Source organism: Martes martes, assembly GCF_963455335.1.
Source record: "Martes martes genome assembly, chromosome: 1".
In the NCBI taxonomy this organism is placed as follows: Eukaryota; Metazoa; Chordata; class Mammalia; order Carnivora; family Mustelidae; genus Martes; species Martes martes.
In genome coordinates, this window is record NC_137888.1 from 205,290,955 (window position 1) to 205,311,133 (window position 20,179).

At 49.2% G+C, this 20,179-nt stretch overlaps 1 protein-coding gene across 1 annotated transcript; it reads left to right on the forward strand.

The window, feature by feature from the left end:
* The first annotated feature begins 1,018 nt into the window (after window positions 1-1,018).
* LOC308339951 (neurogenic locus notch homolog protein 3-like) lies at window positions 1,019-9,371 on the forward strand. The gene is made up of 5 exons (XM_080799023.1): window positions 1,019-1,140; window positions 2,269-2,573; window positions 2,828-2,975; window positions 6,366-6,463; window positions 7,271-9,371. The coding sequence occupies exons 1-5, from the start codon at window positions 1,074-1,076 to the stop codon at window positions 8,321-8,323; spliced, it is 1,671 nt and encodes a 556-aa protein (XP_080655149.1). The 5' UTR covers window positions 1,019-1,073; the 3' UTR covers window positions 8,324-9,371.
* The last annotated feature ends 10,808 nt before the right edge of the window (window positions 9,372-20,179 follow it).

The window sequence follows — 20,179 nt, forward strand, 5'->3', positions numbered from 1 at the left end:
TCTGACTTGATCAGGCTGTGTTTGGTGCCTGAAGGCTCTTAAATGTCCTGGCAGGCTAGTTAAGCATACTCCGTCCTGTTTCTATAACATCACTATGCCTTTTGGACCCTGAGTCTGAAATTTATCAAGCTCCTGCCAGGGGCCCAGGTGCTATGCTTGTGAAGGGAAATTGGTACATTTGTGTATGACTGTTCTGTCCTGATACCTTATGTTCATGTTCATGGTAATGAGTAGGAGTCCCACTTGGTACCCAGAGCATCTCCCTTGATTTTCTCTTTCTCTCCCACCCAATCACTCTTTTCTCAGATTAAAATTGATCTGTGAAGGACCACCCAGCCCTGCCCCTGTATTTCTTTTACCTGTGATTTATAGCTTCCAGAATGCAAGTTTTGCATTTCTTCTGTTAAATTTACTTTTAAATATTATATTATTCTTGATACTGTTGTCATGGGATTGTTCCCCTAATTTCATTTTTGGTGTGTTATGTCTCGTGTATAGACAGGTGTGTTCTGACAGGTGCTATGCTCTCTGTCTCTTCCTTGATCACCCACCTTGGGTTCCTAGCCCTCCCCACTTCCAACCCAGAGTAAAATCCCTCTTCTTCCGGGGTGTCTGGGTGGCCCAGTTGGTTAAGCGACTGCTTTCAGCTGGTGTTGTGATCCTGGAATCCTGGGATGGAGTCCAGCACCGGGCTCCCTGCTCAGCAGAGAGTCTGCTTCTCCCTCTGAGTCTCTTCCCTCTCGTGCTCTCTCTCTCACTCTCTCTCTCAAGTAAATAAATAAAACCTTCCTTTGATGAGTTCTGAGCTCCAGCATGTCAATTTCCTGTTTCCGTAGGTATAAGAGAAGCAGGATATTCATGGTTTCTTGGAACTGTGAGTGCATTTCCATGAGAGGAACCTGTGAGGGTGCTCAGACTGTCCCTCTAACTGTATCTCTCCCAACTCTTTGTGAGAGCCTTGGTCCTTGTGCCTCCAGGTAGAGGAGCCCGGTGTGGGGGCTGAGGATACTGTGGATTGCCGCCAGTGGACCCAACACCACCTGGTTGCTGCCGACATCCGTGTGGCGCCGGCCATGGCGTTGACACCCCCGCAGGGCGATGTGGATGCCGACGGCATGGATGTCAATGTGCGAGGCCCAGGTCAGTGACGGGGCCTCCCCGCCAAGGATGCCCCTTCCCCGTCCTGCTGTGAAAAGTTGCATCTAGGTCTGCGTTCTGGGGAGAGTTGGCTGTGTCCAGCGTGCGTCTGTGGGGGTGTGTTTAATCAGGACTCTTGGTTGTGAGTGATAATAGCCCAGCTCAAACTAGGTGAAGTAAAACCAGGGATTTACTGGCTCTTGAAACCAGAAGCGTCATGGATATTTGGGTCCAGGACGCCCTGCCGCGCGATTCCAGCCTGCGGAGGCATTCTCCTGGGGGCGCCGTAGACACCAGCCTCACCAGCCTTATAAAATCTGTATTACCAGCGGCACTCGCAGAAGTTCCAGAATGACTTCTGATTGGGTGGGCTAGAGTCATGTGCCCAGCCCTCAGCTAATCAGTGTGCTCCGGGGGCTGGAATATGCAGATGATTAAGGGGGCGGGGCTAAAACACTCTGAGCCAGGGACTGGGTTTAGCTCTATCCAGGGCTGGAGGGTGGGGAATGGGGTGCGCGTGGCTCCCCTAACCAGGACTAATGCTCACGCGGAGGGTAGCAGATCACATTATTTGGATCCTTTTGGATCCGTCTTTGCCACATTTCAGGGTAGTCCTCCCCCAGCTCATTTTGCTTTTGTTCCAAACGGCCTGCTCCTGTGGCTCTCTTTTGAATTCCTCAAGCTACCAGGGTCTGAGCTGCCTGGGCTCTTATGTCCCTGGAGTGGCTCTTACCCGGTGGGTGGGGGCGTGGGAAAGGCACAGCTCTTTCCCCTGGAGCGGGATCACAGTTTGAGGTACAGCGCAGCCTCCAAAGTCCCCCTTCAGGATTAGGCAGACCTAACCTCCTAGGAATTTGCCTGAGACCGAAGGCTTGCTCTTCCCTCCTTCCTGGATCCCCTCCTGCTTCCTGGATCCCCTCCCGTGATTTGTCACGGAAGGGCTGCCTGTGAATCCTCATCTGGGCTGGCTTCTGGGGTACCCGACACAGGTGTGTGTGTGCATGTGTGCACGCGCCATTCCCTCTTGTGCTCCCATGCGTCCCATTTCCTCCTAATGCAGTGTCCTCAGTGGTATTCCCTGGAAAGGTCCCTGTGCCCACCTCCCTTGTGACAGACTCCTGGTCCCCACAGATGGCTTCACCCCACTGATGCTGGCCTCTTTCTGTGGGGGGGCCCTGGAGCCAATGCCCACCGAGGAGGATGAGGCAGAAGACACATCAGCCAGCATCATCTCAGACTTGATCTGTCAGGGAGCCCAGCTTGGGGCACGGACTGACCGCACAGGCGAGACGGCCCTGCACCTGGCTGCCCGTTATGCCCGGGCTGATGCAGCCAAGCGGCTGCTGGACGCGGGGGCAGACACCAATGCCCAGGACCACTCAGGGCGCACTCCTTTGCACACTGCTGTCACCGCGGATGCCCAGGGTGTGTTCCAGGTGAGATGCACCAACCCCTTTGGACTCTGGAGCTGGCACACGCATCAGACTTGGGTTTGAGCCCTCGTCCTGCAAAATACAGCTCTGTTTTTCTCATTTGTGAAGTGGCGATATACGGTGGCTGGCAGGTAGCTGCTTCCCGAACTTTGTGGAGTCTAGGGACTGTGGGGATTGGGGAATTCAGGGGACTTAGAGATGCTCCTGGTCCCTCTGTTAATGCCATGACCCTCCCTTCTGCATGCCTTTTCTTCTAGATTCTCATCCGGAACCGCTCCACAGACCTGGATGCCCGCATGGCAGATGGCTCCACGGCACTGATCCTGGCAGCCCGCCTGGCGGTGGAGGGCATGGTGGAAGAGCTCATTGCCAGCCATGCTGATGTCAATGCCGTGGATGAGCTCGGTAAGCTGTGGGGAGTAGCAGTGGGTGGAGGCTTTAGAGGGGTGTCCCTTGGGCCCTGACTGTCATGTATGTTATGTGAATTATGTGAATTACTTTGAGAGCCAATCACTGAAACTCACATATGAGGGCTTTGACATGGACTTAACCTCACATGCTTTTTTTTCTTTTTTTCATGGCATCCCCTAGGCCATAGGACATCTCAGTGACTTAGAAAGATGCTGCCTTCCCCAAGGCACGTCATTTCCATCTGTTTTGTTAGAAGAACCTACTCTGCTGCCCTCTGCTGGACAGTTGGCATACTATGTTTGTGAATTAGCCAAATCCACACGTGGTGTTACCTACCTCGGTGGAGGTGGCTTGATGGCCCAGGTCCTGGCCCGAGCGGGTTCACAGCAACCTGCCCTCATGGCCGGAGGATCTCACACAGCTGCAGACACACTCAGATGCTCATAAACATCCTTGGGAGCTGCTGTTCTCAACCTCTGCACCATTTACACTTGGGGTTGAATGATTCTTTGTGAGGAGGACTGTCCTTGCAATGTAGAATATTAAGCGGCATCCCTGGCTTTGACCCACTAGATGCCAGCAGCACTCCACTCCCTAGTTGTGACAACCCAAAATGTCTTCAGACATTGGCAAATGTCCCTGGGTGGGGACATCACTCCAGTTGAGAACTGTGACTCTGGAGGACCGCTGTCCAATAGAACTTTACATGATGATGGAAATATTCCTGGTCTGTGCCATCCATTGTGGTGGCCACTGGCTGCACTTGGTGGCTTTGGAGCTCTTGAAATGTGGCTAGGGTGAATGAAGGGCTAAATGTCTTATTTCATTTAAAAATTTTTAAAGGTTTTATTTATTTATTTCACTCAGAGAGAGAGAGATAGTAAGCATGAGTTGGTGGGGGGAGAAGCAGAGGGAGAGGGAGAAGCAGACTCCCCGCTGAGCAGAGAACCCAACACCACGCTTGATCCCAGGATCCCAGGATCATGACCTGAGCTGAAGGCAGACGCTTAACTGACTGAGCCACCCAGGCATGCTTATTTAATTTTTTAACTTTTGTTCTGCTTGCTTTTTTTTTTTTAAGGCTTTATTTAGATATAATTCACATACCATACAATTTAGCCATCAGAAGTATAACATCCAGTGGCTTTTCAGATAATCACCTGGTTGTGCCACTGTCATCACAATACATTTTAGAACATTTTCATCACCTGGAACACAAGCTCTCACTGTTACTGACCCCCTCCAATCTTGTCTTCCTAGCCCTGGGCAACTACTAACGAATGTACTTTCTCTACCTATGGATTTGTCTACTCTGAATATTTCCTGTAAGGGGTATCAAATAATATGTGGTCTTTTTTGATTGGCTTCTTTCACTCAGTGTAATGTTTTTAAGGTTTATGAAGTGTGGTAGCATGGATCAGTACTTTTGATTTGTTTTTAAAAATTTTTTAAAGATTTTATTTATTTATTTGACAGACAGAGATCACAAGTAGGCAGAGAGGCAGGCAGAGAGAGAGGAGGAAGCAGGCTCCTCGAGCCCCTATGTGGGGCTCGATCCCAGGACCCCGAGCCGAACACAGAAGCTTTAACCCACTGAGCCACCCAGGCGCCCCTGTTTTTAATTTTTAATGATCAAATAATATTCAGTTGTATGGATATACATTTTGTTAATCGGTTTATCCATTGATGGACATTAGGGTTGTTTCTGCTTTTTGGCTACCACTACTGTGAACATTCGTGTTCATGTTTTGGTGTGGATGTATGTTTTCATTTCTTTTGGGTACAAATCCAGGAGTGGCATTGCGGGGTGGGTCGCGTGGTCATGTGATCACTCTGTGTTGGACCTCGTGGGGAGTGGCCAGACTGTTTTCCACAGTGCCCGCCCCGGCTTGATGCCCCTGCCAGCGGTGCATGAAGGCTCCAGTTCCAGGTTCTGCACGTCCTCCCAAACAGTTGTTACTGTCTGTCGTTTGTGCTAGGCTTCCTAGTGGGTGTGAATGGGCATCTCATTGTGGTTTTGATTTTTATTTCCCTGCTGGATAATATATTGAGCGTGTTTCCCTGTGCTTATTGCCCATTTGTAGATCTTCTTTGGAGAAATGTTTATTCTGATCCTTGGCCCATTAAAAATTTTTTTTGTCATTTTTTGGGGTCTTTTTTGTTTTTTAAAAGATTTTAGGGGGTGCCTTTGTGGCTCAGTGGGTTAAACCTCTGCCTTCGGCTCAGGTCATGATCTCAGAGTCCTGGAATCAAGCCACGCATCGGGCTCTTTGCTCAGCGGGGAGCCTGCTTCCCCATTTCTCTCTGCCTGCGTCTCTGCCTACTTGTGATCTCTTTCTCTCTATCAAATAAACAGATAAAATCTTTAAGAAAAACTTTAATTCCAGGTGCCTGGGTGGCTCAGTTGGTTAAGCAACTGCCTCAAGCTTGGGTCATGATCCCGGGGTTCTGGGATCGAGTCCCGCATGGGGTTCCCTGCTCTGCAGGGAGTCTGCTTCTCCCTCTCCCTCTGCCTGCTGCTTTCCCTGGTTGTGCTCTCTCTGTCAAATAAATGGATAAAATCTTAAAAAAAAAAAGGGAAGATCACTTAAAAAAATTCTTTTAATTCCAGTATAGTTAACATAGTGGGTTTTTCTCTTTTTATTATTGAGTTTTGAGTTCTTTATATGTTCCGGATTTAGGTCTCTTAGTAGGCATATAGTTTATAACTATTTCTCCCGTTTATAGGGTTTCTTTTCACGTAGAAGCACAAACATTTTAATTTTGGTGAAGTCCAATATATCTATTTCTATCGTTATTGCTGCTTGTTTTTTGGTATCATATCTAAGAATCCTTTGCCTAATTCAAGGTCATGAAGTTTTAGTCCTACGTTTTCCTGTAAATATTTTATAGTTTGAGCTCTTACGTTTAGGTCTTTGGTTCGTTTTGAGTGAATTTTTGTATTTGGTGTGAGATAGGGACCAAACTTTATTCTTTTGCATGTGGAGAGCCAATTGTTCCAACAGCGTTCGTTGAGAAGACTATCCTTTCCCCATTGAGTGGCCTTGGCACCTATGTTGTTTAGTTGTAATTAGTTTAAATCTGACGAGCAGTATGTGCCTGGTGGCTACTGCACTGGACAAGCACAGCTCTGGCTACAACCAGCGCCCCACATAGTACCCCCCGCGTATGGAGAGTCACACACTGTAGGTTCCCTGGACAGAGAGAGTCACTCCACAGGTCTGCACATACATGGATCCAAACGCATGGTCTGATACTCATGGCAGATCCCTCCTCAGCCCACCCCCCTAAAAGGCCATATTCTGGATACTTCCTCTCCCTCTGCCATGGGATCCTAGCAAATGAACCCAGTCCTAACCTGACCTCTCTTCCCGCACCCCCCAGGGAAATCAGCCTTACACTGGGCAGCAGCGGTCAACAATGTGGAGGCCACCTTGGCCCTACTCAAAAATGGAGCCAACAAGGACATGCAGGATAGCAAGGTGAGCCCCAGCCCTTGACCCACCAGGCAGTCAGCCCTGGTACAATCCCCTAAATGTGGCAAAGAGCAGGGTGAGGTAAGTTAGTGGGGGCATTTATCTTGCCTGCAGCCAGGTTTCAGTGTAGGATTTGGACCTAACAGGCTCCAACAGGGTCAGAGGAAAAAGCTGTGTGAACTTGGGCAAATTGCTTAACATCTCTGAGCTTTACTGTCCTCATCTTGAAGTGGGGAAGCACTAGTACCCACCACACTTTTGTCTCCTGAGGATTCAGTGAAATCAAACATTTGTAAAATGCTTAGCAGATCCTCAGTAAAACATACGTGTTACGATCGTTGTTTTTAAAACCCTAGCATGGTGGAATTACTCTCCTCACTTTATAAATGGGAAGAGTGAGGCCTAGAGGGGCACAGGGTAGATTCTGTCCTTATCTGACATTTTGATATTTTATTCATTATGTATTTTTTGCAATACTCTTAATTTAAAAAGTAATGCATTAAAATATCATTTATTTTGATGATTGGTTTTTGACACCTCTTAAATGTTGTGCCTAAAGAGAGTACCTTAGTTTCCTTACCCTAGTCCTGGCTTTGAGGCATGGTGCTTAGTAGGTCCTGGATGAAAGTGCTTTAAGAGAACTTGCCCAGTTTCTGTTAGCAGAGCTGGGATTCTAGCCAAGTCTGTTGGGCTGGAGAGTGTGAATTCTTGGCTCCCAGTGTCCACCAGGGGCCTTTGAGATCTTGGCCAGGAGTTAGTCCTGGCTCTCGTGACACTGACCTCGGGTGGGTTCTGCGCCCCACTCCCCCTCAGGAGGAAACTCCATTGTTTCTGGCCGCCCGGGAGGGCAGCTATGAGGCTGCCAAGCTGCTGCTGGACCACTTTGCCAACCGTGAGATCACGGACCACCTGGACAGGCTGCCGCGGGATGTGGCCCAGGAGCGGCTGCACCAGGACATCGTGCGCCTGCTGGACCAGCCCAGTGGGCCCCGCAGCCCTCATGGCCCACATGGCCTGGGGCCCCTCCTCTGCCCCCCAGGGGCCTTCCTTCCTGGCCTCAAGGTGGCACAGTCAGGGGGCAAGAAGAGCCGGAGGCCACCAGGGAAGGCAGGGCTGGGGCCACAGGGCACCCGGGGACGGGGCAAGAAGCTGACGCTGGCCTGCCCGGGTCCCCTGGCCGAGAGCTCGGTCACACTGTCGCCCGTGGACTCGCTGGACTCCCCGCGGCCCTTCGGTGGGCCCCCTGCGTCCCCCGGCGGCTTCTCCCTCGAAGGGCCCTATGCAGCAGCCACTGCCACGGCCGTGTCCCTGGCTCAGCTTGGTGGTGCGGGCCGGGCGGGTCTAGGGCGCCAGCCCCCGGGGGGCTGCGTGCTCAGCTTGGGTCTACTGAACCCCGTGGCCGTTCCCCTCGACTGGGCCCGGCTACCTCCACCTGCCCCGCCAGGCCCCTCATTCCTGCTGCCGCTGGCACCGGGGCCCCAGCTGCTGAATCCTGGGACCCCCGTGTCCCCCCAGGAACGGCCCCCGCCATATCTGGCGGCTGCGGGACATGGCGAAGAGTACCCGGCAGCCAGCACCCACGGCAGCTCCCCCAAGGCTCGCTTCCTGAGGGTTCCCAGCGAGCACCCTTACCTGACCCCATCCCCTGAGTCCCCTGAGCACTGGGCCAGCCCCTCGCCTCCCTCGCTCTCGGACTGGTCGGACTCCACGCCCAGCCCAGCCACTGCCACGGGGCCTACGGCCACAGCCGCTGGGGCACTGCCTGCCCAGCCGCTCCCCCTTTCCGTCCCAGGCCCTCTAGCTCAGGCCCAGACCCAGCTGGGGCCCCAGCCGGAAGTCACCCCCAAGAGGCAGGTGTTGGCCTGAAGGCTCTTCAGTTCCTGGATTTTGGGGGGCCGAACAGACATCCCATCCTGACTCTCACTGTCTTTCTTTTTAGACCTTTCCATTCTCTTCTCTCTCCCCCTACCCTCCTGGAACCCTCCCATCCCCCTGAAGCTGACTGAGATGGGTCACCAGCCTAGGCATTTTCAGTCCTCCTTTATTTATAGGGGGTGCGTGCTGACCCCCGCCCTCTGGGCCTTGTGAAGAGCCTGGGACCTCCCCCTGTATCCCCCTCTTCCTCATTCTTCCCGCCTTCCCTTCCCGCCCTCTCTGGTCTCTGTCCTTACACTCTGACACGAGTGGATTATTATTATGGTTTTTTTTTTTTTTTTTACATTTTGTATAGAAACAAATTCATTTAAGCAAACTTATTATTATTATTATTTTTTACAAAATATATATATGGAGACACTCCCTGCCCCTGCAAACCCCCCAGTGCCCCCGTGGGGCTGAGTCTGTGGGCCCATTCGGCCAAGCTGGATTCTGTGTACCGAGTACACAGGCATGACCGGGATCCTGTGTACCGAGTACACAACCCTGGTGTGTACCACGTAGGCACCCTTGGATGTACCCTCCGGGGCAGGGCTTGGGTGAGACTTGGGAGCCTCTTTCCTATCCCACCTCCCTCACTTCACTGCATTCCATATGGAACTTGTTCTATAGCTTTGCCGGGGAAGGACCCTTCTGGCCCACAGAGCCCGCCCCAGGTCCCCCCACCCTAGAGCCTGGGCTACTCCCTTGGAGAACTGGGTGGGGGTGGCTGGTGAGAACAGGATGACCAGGGGAGATGTGTGCATTTCATTTTGTCTCCCTGTAAATATGGGACTCTAGGAAGGGAAGGAGTCACCTGCGTGGCACCCCCTCCTCCTGGTACTCCCCTGGCCCAGTCCCGGGGCAGAATAGAAGTATTTTTAGGCTATTTTTGTAATGTGGCTTCTGGCCACAATCCCTGGGTAGCTAAGTTCCCAGGCCTTGTGTTGGACAGCTCCCACTCCCCTCACCACCTAATAAAGGAATAGTTAACACTCCGTGTCACTGGTCTGTGTCGGGGGTGGGGGGGTGGGGGGGAGGGCGCGGTTGGTGGTACCGGTGGATCTTCCGTATCTCCAGGGCCAGCGTGTGAGCTGCCATCTTGGAGTGAAGCCATTTAGCTTGTCCTCCCACCCCTGCTTCACTTTTGACGCTGACTCCGCTGATTGTGGCTCAGAGGTGGTCACCTGACTTGAGGTGAGCCCATCAGAGTCCCCTGCCCCCGAAGGTTTTTAATGAGATGCTAAGAAAGCGGTCAGTTGCTGGAACCTCTAAGGCCAAAGGCAGATGGAGAAATACGGGTGGCCAGTCTGGGGTGGTGAGGGCAGCTGAGCACACAGAGCAGAGGAATGAGGCTGACATGCAGGGAGAAGCAGAGATGAGAGCTCAGATGTCTCCGGAGCATTGGAGGCGTCTCTCAGTTTCAGATGGAGCGTCCATTCCGGTGACCTGAGCATGCATCCCATTGACTTCAACAGGTCCTTATTCATTGCCTCCTTAAGTGCCCAACGCCGGTTCTGCAGGAATCTCACCTCTCCCTCATCCTCCCTTGGGTTCTGGAGACAATGCTGCACCGTGAAATAGATCCTCCCTTCCACATACCAGCTTGAATGGGTTCCCGTGTCTTGCAACCAGCTGTGCCCTCAAACGATGTTGTTTGTACCAGGGGACCCTCCTGAAAAGGAGGATGGGATAATCGTTCACCCTGTCATTTTTGTCATTGGCCGGGTCCCTTCTTTGCCTCTACACTGATCTCAGTTCTTGGTTCTTGAGTTTGGCTGAGAAAGAATTGAGAGCTAAATTCTCAAGCAAGAGTTTGATACAGTAAAAGATAAAGTGTACTCCCAGGAAGGGAGAGTGGGCAGGTCTGGAAGTGGCGACTCTACGAGGGGTCAGGGTTGTCTTGCTTTTATATTTGCATGGGTCACAGGTCATAGCTAGGGCCGTCTCTCTCTACCTCTCTCTCTCTGGTTTCAGGAACTTGGTTTTATTTTGCAGTACAAAATCATTTGGAGAGATTTTGAGACAGTCATCACGGAAGTGGGGGCTCTGCAAATTGATACTGCATTGCAGCTGGGTCGGTTGAGGAAGACAAGCCTGGGATTCAAAAGAAGCTATTCTGCTTACCTGCTTTATGATAGGTTTCTTTCCCTTTTGCTTTCATCAATTTTGTAAGGTCAAAACAGGGCACACAGCTTGGGTGGTCTCTACCTGGGGCTGCCTACCATCATCTAAGGGACTCCTCCTACTGGTTGGCTTGGTGGAGGGGTTGGTTCCCCCTCCCCCACCCACCCCAGGGTCCTTGTGGAACTGTCCTGGCAGCCCTCCCCTGAAGAGGATGTCAGAACCGCAAGGTAAATATATTATTATGAAGCTAGAGGTTACTGGAGGGCAGTGGTTTGAGGGGAGAACTCACGCCTATCCTCTCCGCGCCCCCACGGGGCTGTCTCTGCTGTGTGGAACTTGGTGTCGCCCTTTTGGTCAGTTGGAAAGCATTTGTCCCCACTCACATCTGACTGCCTACCCTATCCATTTGGAGTGACCTTGGTTGCAAGTGACAAAAAAGCCGACTCAATTGACTTAAACAGGAAAGGAATTTAACAGCTCATTTAACTAAAGAGGACCAGCTTCAGGGTAGATTTGATCTAGTGGCTCAGATGAGGTGAACAAGGGCTGAATTTCTCTTTATCTCTATAGATTTTTCTCTGGGCATCAGTGTCACCCTCAGGCTCCACCAGGACCCAACCTAACTTCTCTTCCCACCCCACACAGCTCTAACCCTCCTTCTCTGTTAGCAAAATCAGGGCAAAGGACATAGACCATATTGCACTTTCCAGAGGATTGAGAAGCTTCTAGTTTTAATGTTTTTTGTTTTTTAGATTTTATTTATTTATTTGAGAGAGAGAGAGAGCACAACTGAGGGGTGGGAGGGGCAGAGGGAGAGGGAGAAGCAGGCTCCCCTCTGAGCAGGGAGCATGACATGGGGCTCGATCCCAGGACCCCAGGACCATGATCTGAACCAAAGGCAGATGCTCAATGGACTGAGCCACCCAGGTGCCCTCAGAAGCTTCTAGTTTTGAGGTTGATTTTGTATTGGCCCCAACTGGATCATGTATCTGTTCTCTGACTTAGGGTTTCTCAACATTGACCGTATCGACATTTGGGGCCAGATCATTCTTTGCTCCGAGGGCTGATCCTGTGCATTGTAAAATGTTTAATAGCATCCCTGGCCTCCACCCACTAGATGCTTGCAGCAACACCCCCCTTCCATCACAACAATGGAAAATGTCTCCAGACATGGCCAGTTGTTCCCTGGGAGTCGGGGGAGTTGCTCTTCAACACCACTGCTCAACCAGTAACTGTGGCAATGGGATGTGGGATGTGCTGATTTCTTAAAGCAAGCGGTCTCTGCTCTGAAACTGGAGGTGTGTGTGTGTGTGTGTGTGTGTGTGTGTGTGTGTGTGTGTGTTAAACTTAGGGACAATTAGGTTTGCAGAAGTAGGCTTTCTGTGGAAACAACTAATACATGTCCCCTCTCTCTCCCCACCTCTGGATAAATCTTTAGAGATGGAACAATCTCTTTTATCATTGTCTTAAGTTTGTTTTACGCATGTTCATCTAGCCTCTGGTTGCTTGTTGGGTACTTACTGCATGCCAAATTCTGGACTAGTTGGGAGTAGAATGAGGAAGTATATGGCCCATTCTCTGCTCTTATGGTATTTCAGGAGAGTTAGGGGATGGATAGTGGGCCTGCCACTGTGTCCCTTTGGATCTTACCATTCCAGATATTGACAGAGTCTCAGAACCCCAAAAACTCTCTACCTGGGGGCTTTCTCTTGTGTGGGGCAGGAATTGCCCTCAAGACTGAGAGGTGGATAGGAGTTGATGGATAAATACCCCAATCTCCTTGTTCCTCTGTGGGGGAAATTCAGAGATGTGTCCCACAGACTCAGACGATGTCCACTGGGATCGAGCCCATTGCCCATGGCAGCAACTAACTTTCCTGGGAGTCCCTTCCTTGGGACTTTGTGGGATGTTCCTTTTTGGAATGTTCATACTGGGTATTTCTGGAATAATTTTACAGATGAAGTCTTTGCACTTGAATCCTTGGCTCCAGAGAGAGCCACCTTAGCTGTGTGTATGAGTTGACTCAGGGGAGAAACCAAAACATTTGGGATCTTCTTCCTGAGTGCTACTCAAAGGAAGAGAAAGTCATTCTTTCTACCCACTTTGCTTACTTTATCATGCAACCCTGACTTTATATAAACAAGGCATTGGAGGGGTACCTGGGTGGCTCAGTCGTTAAGCGTCTCTGCCTTTGGCTCAGGTCATGATCCCAGGGTCCTGGAATTGAGTCCCACGTTGGGCGCCCTGGTCAGTGGGAAGTCTGCTTCTCCCTCTCCCTCTGCTGCCCCCCCTGCTTGTGCTCTCTCTCTCCCTCTGTCAAATAAATAAATAAAATATTAAAAAAAATAAATTGGAGATGCTTATTCCACAAGGTGGAACCTATTTTCATGTCTGGTGGAGCCAACTTTTTGTAAGTACATGGGAGACTTCTCTGCTCTGGGGGCTCCCTGGAATGGTTGGGGGAGGGGTGTCACATGGGAGAATAAGGAGTCTGTTCACTTCCTCAATGAGCTAGTGAGATTCAAAGATTCATGTGGATGTGACTTCACTAGTAGCCACAAGTTTCAGAGACATTTAGGTTCATTATCCTAGTTGATTTTTTAAAAAGATTTATTTATTTATTCTAGAGAAAGAGAGAGCATGTCCATGTGTGGGTGAGGGGCAGAGACTTCTTGACTGAAAAGATAATTCTAAAACAGCTGTGTGTCCCCTGTTCGCCCTTCCAGACCTACCCTCACCCTTCTCCACTCTGTTTTGTGCTTGGGAGGATGATGCAAGCAGATGGCGTCATTGGGCTCCTCTATCCTCTGGCTTCCATTTGGGTTTGGCCAATGAGATAGAGGATGAGAGAATAGAATGCACTTATTTTCCTGGTTCTTCTCTTGCAGGGTAGCTCTGGTGCTTTCCTAGCTGCCTTCTGTGAGTCTGAGTATTTATTCTCTCTCCCTCTCCTTGTCCCTTCTGGCCTAGGGGTGGTAAAGTCTCTCTATCATTGCAAGTTCCAAGGTCCAGTCCCACAACTTGCCTACATCCTGTCCTGTCTTCCTTTCTTTCTCTCTTTCCTTTTTCTTTCTTTCTCTCTTTTCTTTCTCCCAGAAGAAGGAAGGGAGGATGTTTTCTCCATTTCTTTCTTTCTTCTTTCCTTCCTCCTTTCCTTTCCTCTCTCTCTCTCTCTCTCCCTCTCTCCCTCCCTCCATTCTTTCCTTCCTTCCTTCTTTCCTTCCATCATTTACCTATTCATTTATTTTTGTTCAGTGTTATGAGGTATAACTAACATATAATAAAGTTTTTTTAAAAAAGATTTTTGTTTATTTATTTTTGAGAGAGAAAGAGAGAGAGAGAGAGTGCGTGAGCAGGTTGAGGGGCAGAGGGAGAAGCAGACTCTTTGCTGAGCAGGGTGCTCAATGAGGGGCTCGATCCCAGGACCCTGGGATCATGACCTAAGCTGAAGGCAGATCCTTAACCAACTGAGTCACCCAGGTGCCCCACTAACATAAAGTTAATCAGTTTTAAGGGTAAAACATGATGAGTTTGGACAAATGCATAGTCACAAAACCACTACCACAATCATGTTTCCTCACACTCTTGTGTAGTCAATATCCTCCCACACCTCTGGCTGTAACAATCATGGGTTTGCTGCCCATCTCTATAGTTTTGCCTTTTCTAGAATTTCATACAAATGGAATTATGCAGTGTGTTGTGTTTTGAATCTGGCTTTCAAAACTCGCCGTAATGCTTTTGTGACTCATCCATGTTATAAGACACATCAGTCCTCATGAGTGTCATGTGCTTTTTTTTTTTTTTATTGCTGACAACAGTATGCATGATGTGTGTTACAGATATGTAGCGATTGGCTTATCCATTTGTCAGTTGAGGGACATTTTGGTGCTTTTCAATTTTGGTTGTTATGAATGAATTTGCTATAAATATTCGTCATGTGGACACGTTTCCATTTCTCTTAGGTATGTTTCCTTAGGCATGAGATGGTTAGGTTTTATGGCATTTGTCGACCTTCAAGAAACCGTCCAACAGTTTTCTCAAGCGGCTGTACCATTTTGCCTTCCCACTGGTGATGCATGAGAGTGCCAGGGGCTCCACATCTTTGTTAACCCTTGCTATTGTCAGTTTTCTTAATGTTAGCTCTTCTGGTGATAGAGTGGTATTTCACTGTGCTTTTCATTTGTGTTTAATTTGAAAATGAGTGCATCTCTTCATATGTTTATTTGAGACTCATCATCTTTGGTGAAGTATGTGTTCAGATCTTTTTCCCATTTAAACATTTTTTTCTAATTTTTCAAAATAACATACTATAAAATTTACTTTGTATGTATGCACAGGTCTGTGTTTTCACACGTATGTAGATTTACGTCTAGCCTACCACTCCAAGAAAATTCCTCACTCTGCACTTTTGTGGTCATGCCTTCCCACCAGTCCTAACCCTTGGCAACCATTGATCTGCTCTTCATCCTTTTACTTTTGCCTTAAAACACACACATACACATACACACACACAAAATGGAATCATACATTCTGTAACCTTTTGAAATTTTCTGTTTTTCACTCAGCATAATGATCTTTGAGATTGATCTATGATGTTACGTATTCCAATAGTTTCCTCTTTCTCTTACTGAGTAATATCCCCTCATGGCAAGGATGTATCCCAGTATGCTTGAGCGTTTACTCGTTGGTGGACTTTTGCGTTGTTTCCAGTTTTTGGAGATTATGAGTAGAGCTGTTATAAACATTTTGTGTACAGGCTTTGAGTGGACACATGTTTTCATTTCCTAGCTTTTGATGTCATGACTAGGAATTTATTGCCTTATTTCATGGGGCAGGACCTCAGGACGATATTGAATAGGAGTGGTGAAAGGAGACAGCTTTGCCTTGTTTTGTATCTTAGGGGAAACACATTTAGTCTTTAAGTAGAATGTTAGCTGTAGGTTTGTGTGGAAGCAGAACATCCAGTTGTGGCAGTCCCTCCTATTTCTAGCTTGCTAACAGTCTTCATCAGGCATGGGTGCTGGATTTTGTCAAGGGCTTTTTCTGTGTCAACTGATACAGTTAAAATTTTTTCTTTCTTTTTTTCTTGCTTGCTAATATGGTGGATTACATCGATTGATATTTATTTATTTATTTATAAATTTATTTATTTGACAGAAATCACAAGTAGGCAGAGAGGCAGGCAGAAAGAGAAGGGGAAGCAGGCTCCCCGCTGAGCAGAAATCCCAACTCGGGGCTTGATCCCAGGACCCAAGCCAAAGGCAGAGGTTTAATCCACTGAGCCACCCAGGTGCCCTGATTGATATTTATTTTTAAGATTTTATTTAATTTTTTAAAAATTAAAAAGATTTTATTTATTTATTTTTTAGCATGTGGGAGAGGTCAAGAGGGGCAGAGGGAGAGGAAAAGAGAGAATCTCAAGCAGACTCCATGCTGACTATAGAGCCCGACTTGGGGCTTGATCCCATGACCCTGAGATCATGACCTGAGCTGAAACCAAGAGCTGGACAATATGAGGCTAGGAGGAGAGAAAAAGAAAAAGAAATTCCTGAGAGAATAGCATGGGTGGGGGGCATGGGCAAAAGGATGTCAAACAGCATGGGAAAGTCAGAGGAAGGGTCAGCAGTTGGATCACTTCCTTATTATTAATCGGTTAAATGGATGCGTGTCATTTTGCACGGAACCATGGCTGGATCTGGAACTAGAGAAGATAGCAGGGGCCAGATCACAAGGGTCTTGAATATGAAAATGGGGAATTTTAAACTCTACTCTGGGAGCAATGGGGAGCCACGGAGGTCTCTGAGTAGAGAGGGGACACAGGCAGAGCCTTCTGTTTTGGTGGCCAATACAGAGGATGGACTGGAGGGAGGTGGCACTGCAGGCTTTTGCTGGGTGAGAATGATGCACTTGAGTTAGGGTGGGGCTGGGGGGTTAGTATAAAGAAGGAGGGAGGACAGAGAAAACATTGGACAATTCTGGGGAGAGTAGCGAAAGGGATCGACGGGGCTGGGGTCACTATAAGAAGTTAAGCCTGGGCAACATGTGTATAACATCAACTGATCCACTTCTCCCTCTCAGCCCTGTGGGGAGGGAGTGTGCATGTGTGTGTATGCGGACATGCATCTTCCCTGGGGCAGCAGCCTTGCCCAGCACACAGCGAGCACTGATGGGCATTGGGGAGCACGGATGGAGTGAGGAGTGTGTTTGTGAGCTCCACCACAAAAATAAATCATAATTAGTTCTTCCCCCCATTTTTTGCCCTTGGAGCCTGGGGGCTGGGAAGCCACCCCTGGGGTTTCTAGTTTCCAGTAGGGAGAAAATCTGCAGGGAGTCAGCAGCCTGAGCCCTAGGGTGCTTGTTAGTGGCTGGGGAGCCCCCAGGGCAGGAGCTCTGGGGAACCCCTGCCTAAGAGGATCTGGGTCTTCAGCCCCTCCCTTCTCAGGCTGTGAGCAGAGAGTGATGTGGGCAGGCACCGTGGGAACTTGTCTCGGCCATGGTGAGTGTGGATTCAGAGCCTTTGTAAGGCTGGAGAAGTCACTCTGGCACATCCCTGGTCCTACAGGTGAAATATGAAAATAAGTCGGGAGAGAGAAATGCCAGAGTGACTGCGTGTTAACCTGAAAAGATGGGCTTGGATGGCATTTGCCGGAAGGGTGCATGAGTCCCCCAAGCTTAGCTCAGCATATGTCTGCCGCTGGTATTCCCTGAGATGACAGAGTCTCCTGGGCCCCCTAGCTGGACCCGTCTTGCCCTGCATACTCTTTAAGCGGATTGGCCAGTCCCTGTTCTCCGTCTTTTCTTTCACACCTGCATCCAACCTGTTAGGAAGTCTGGTGGGCTCCCCCTGCACAACCTGTCCAGCATTGCCCACCTCTCACCGCCTCCACGGCCCTTACCCTGGTCAGTGCCCATCATCCCTCACCTGGACCAGCTCAGCCACCTCCTCCTCGGTCTCCCAACTTTCACCTGTGTCCCCCCACCACATTCTGTTCTCCCTCAATGATCAGAGGGTGCCCGGGAAAGCCTGAGTCAGGTCACGTCCCTCCTCTGCTCAGAATCTTCCATCGGCCCCATGGCACTTGGCAGGAGAGCTAAAGTCCTCCCTGGAACCCACAAGACCCTAGCAACTTGCCCCCGTCACTCCTGTGGCCTCACCTCGTTTCCCCCTTTTGCTCCCTCTATCACTCTGTTCCTCCTGGCTCTTCCTGTGCCAGGTGCAGCCCAGCCCCAGAGCCTTTGCATGGGCTGATGCCTCTCCCTGGTCTTCCCTCACATATCCTCTGGGCTGATTTTAAAAATTTCTTTCAAATGGGAATGTGGGGCCTTGGCCACCCAGCTGCAGTCACCCTAGCCCATCCCCAACACTAGACTTGAGATCTGAAAAGGAAGGAAGGGAAGCATTCCCGAGGGACTGAGCGTTAAACCTCGGCAAACCCTTTCCTGACCATCCTCCACAGAACGGTAACCCTTCCCCTCACGGAGCCTCTAAGTACTGTGCTTTTCCTTTCCTGGGGCACTTCTCCTCTAACATACAGTCTCACTTGTTTAGTTATCAAGTTTGTTGCTTATCCCCTGACACCCTCCTTCTGGAACCTTCTGCTCCTCCAAGGCTGGGATCTCTGCCTTGCATTTAGCTCCCTGCTGTGTCCACAGCCACACCTGGCGCAGAGCAGATTCTCAGTTAATATAAGCCGGATGAAAGCGGAGCCCATAAAACAGCCCTTAAGACACAGCGTCTGGAGACAGACCCCTGGCTTCAAATCCTGGCACCATGACTGTAAGAATGTGAGCAGATTATCCCCCTGGACCCTGCTTCTCCAGAGGCGCAAAGCCTTGCAAGGAGTCCAGGACCAAAAGGGTCATAACACTGTTCTGGGAATCTTGACTATTTTTCGTGAGCTCACAGCATCAATCTCAACCCTCACAGATGAGGCTCAGAGGCACCAAACCAGCCGTCCCTGGTCACATTGCCTCCAGTGAGTGAAGGCACCAACATTGAAGTTCAGGCTTGTCTGATGCCGGGGCTCATCCCTGTTGTTCCTGCCGGTCACTGAAGGGTTGCCTTGAACGCAGGATTTCTGTGCTATGCAATGGGGAATTTTTGGGTCAGATAGTGACCTTCCCGTCACTGGAGGCATGCAAGTAGAAGCTGTATAATTGCAGTAGAGGAGACTCCTACACTGAGTGTATATTGAGGGGGTGGTTTCCTTTTCAATCCCTTTCTTGAAGATGCCCAAGATGGGCTGACTTCCTCCACTGTTGGAGGAAGTTTGTTTTAATACCATGAAGGGCCCCTTCCCTGTATGGCAACTAACAGTTGGGAGTCCATCAGCCTGGTTTTGACTTCTCCCTCTAAAAAGCATCAGCTCACTCTGAAGGTTCCTCTAACTCCCTTATGTCCCCATACTCAGCTTCCTATGATCTTCCTCCAAAGTCTGCCTCACGGCTTACCAAGAAGGCTTGTCACCTACCTATCTGCCGTCTTTACTAGACCTTCGCTGTTCAGGGTACATATTGCAAATGTTAATCAGAAATGGTGTTAGCGTATTTTACATTCAGAGAGGAACCTCTTTATTTCTACCCTTAGCTTTCCCTGTCAAAACCAGATTGATTAAACTTCTTGAAAGCAATACAAAAATTTACCAAGGGAAGAAAAGTCCCTCTAAGAAATTTTTGTTTCTTTTACTTATATAAATTCTTACTTGATGTAGAAAATCTGGGAAATGCAAGAAAAAAAAAAAACCCAACATGTGCATATGTAGTTAGTCCATTAGAATCTTACTATCTTGCTTTCCATTTTTCCCAAAACATATAAATAAGAATTCTCATGTTATCAGTTACTCTTTTAAAAAATATTCTATATATTTATTTGTCAGAGAGAGAGGACAAGCAGGGGGAGTAGCAGGCAGAGGGAGAAGCAGGCTCCCCATTGAGCAAGGAGCCCAGTGCTGGCAGGACCTGGGGTTAGGACCTGGGATCATGACCTGGCCTGAAGGCAGACGCTTAAACAACTGAACCACCTCGGCATCCCGTTATCAGTTATTCTTAAAAAATTTTTATTTATTTATTTATTTATTTTAAAAAGATTTTATTTATTTATTTGACAGAGATTGCAAGTAGGCAGAGAGGCAGGCAGAGAGAGAGGAAGAAGCAGGCTCCCCATGGAGCAGAGAGCCCGATGCCGGGCTCGATCCCAGGACCCTGGGATCATGACCTGAACCGAAGGCAGAGGCTTTAACCCACTGAGCCACCCAGGCGCCCCTAAAATTTTTTTAAAAGAAGATTTTATTTTATTTTTCTGGCAGAGAGAGAAAAAAACACAAGCAGGGGGAACAGGAGGCAGAGAGAGAGGGAGAAGCAGGCTCCCTGCTGAGCAGAGAGCACTTTGTGGGACTCAATCCCAAGACCCTGGGATCATGACCTGAACTGAAGGCAGATGCTTAAGGGACTGAGTCACCCAGGCGTCCCATTAACAGATTTTTAAGTCACCACTGCATGGAACGTGGGGCTCAAACTCGACCCTGAGATCAAGAGTTGCAAACTCCACAGGGGCCAGCCAGGTGCCCCAAGTTAGTGATGATGATGATGATGATGATGATGATTTAGAGAGAGAATGGGCCTGTGAGTGTCTGCAGGTGAGTGGCAGGGGAGAAGGGAGAGGGCGTGAGAAGGTTCAGTCGT

Excerpts from the sequence above, each read along its gene's own strand:
- LOC308339951 (XM_080799023.1), top strand. The coding sequence starts at position 1,074 with ATGGCGTTGACACCCCCGCAGGGCGATGTGGATGCCGACGGCATGGAT. Across the intron at positions 1,141-2,268 it reads TGTCAATGTGCGAGGCCCAG|ATGGCTTCACCCCACTGATG; the intron begins GTCAGTGACGGG and ends TGGTCCCCACAG. Across the intron at positions 2,574-2,827 it reads ATGCCCAGGGTGTGTTCCAG|ATTCTCATCCGGAACCGCTC; the intron begins GTGAGATGCACC and ends CTTTTCTTCTAG.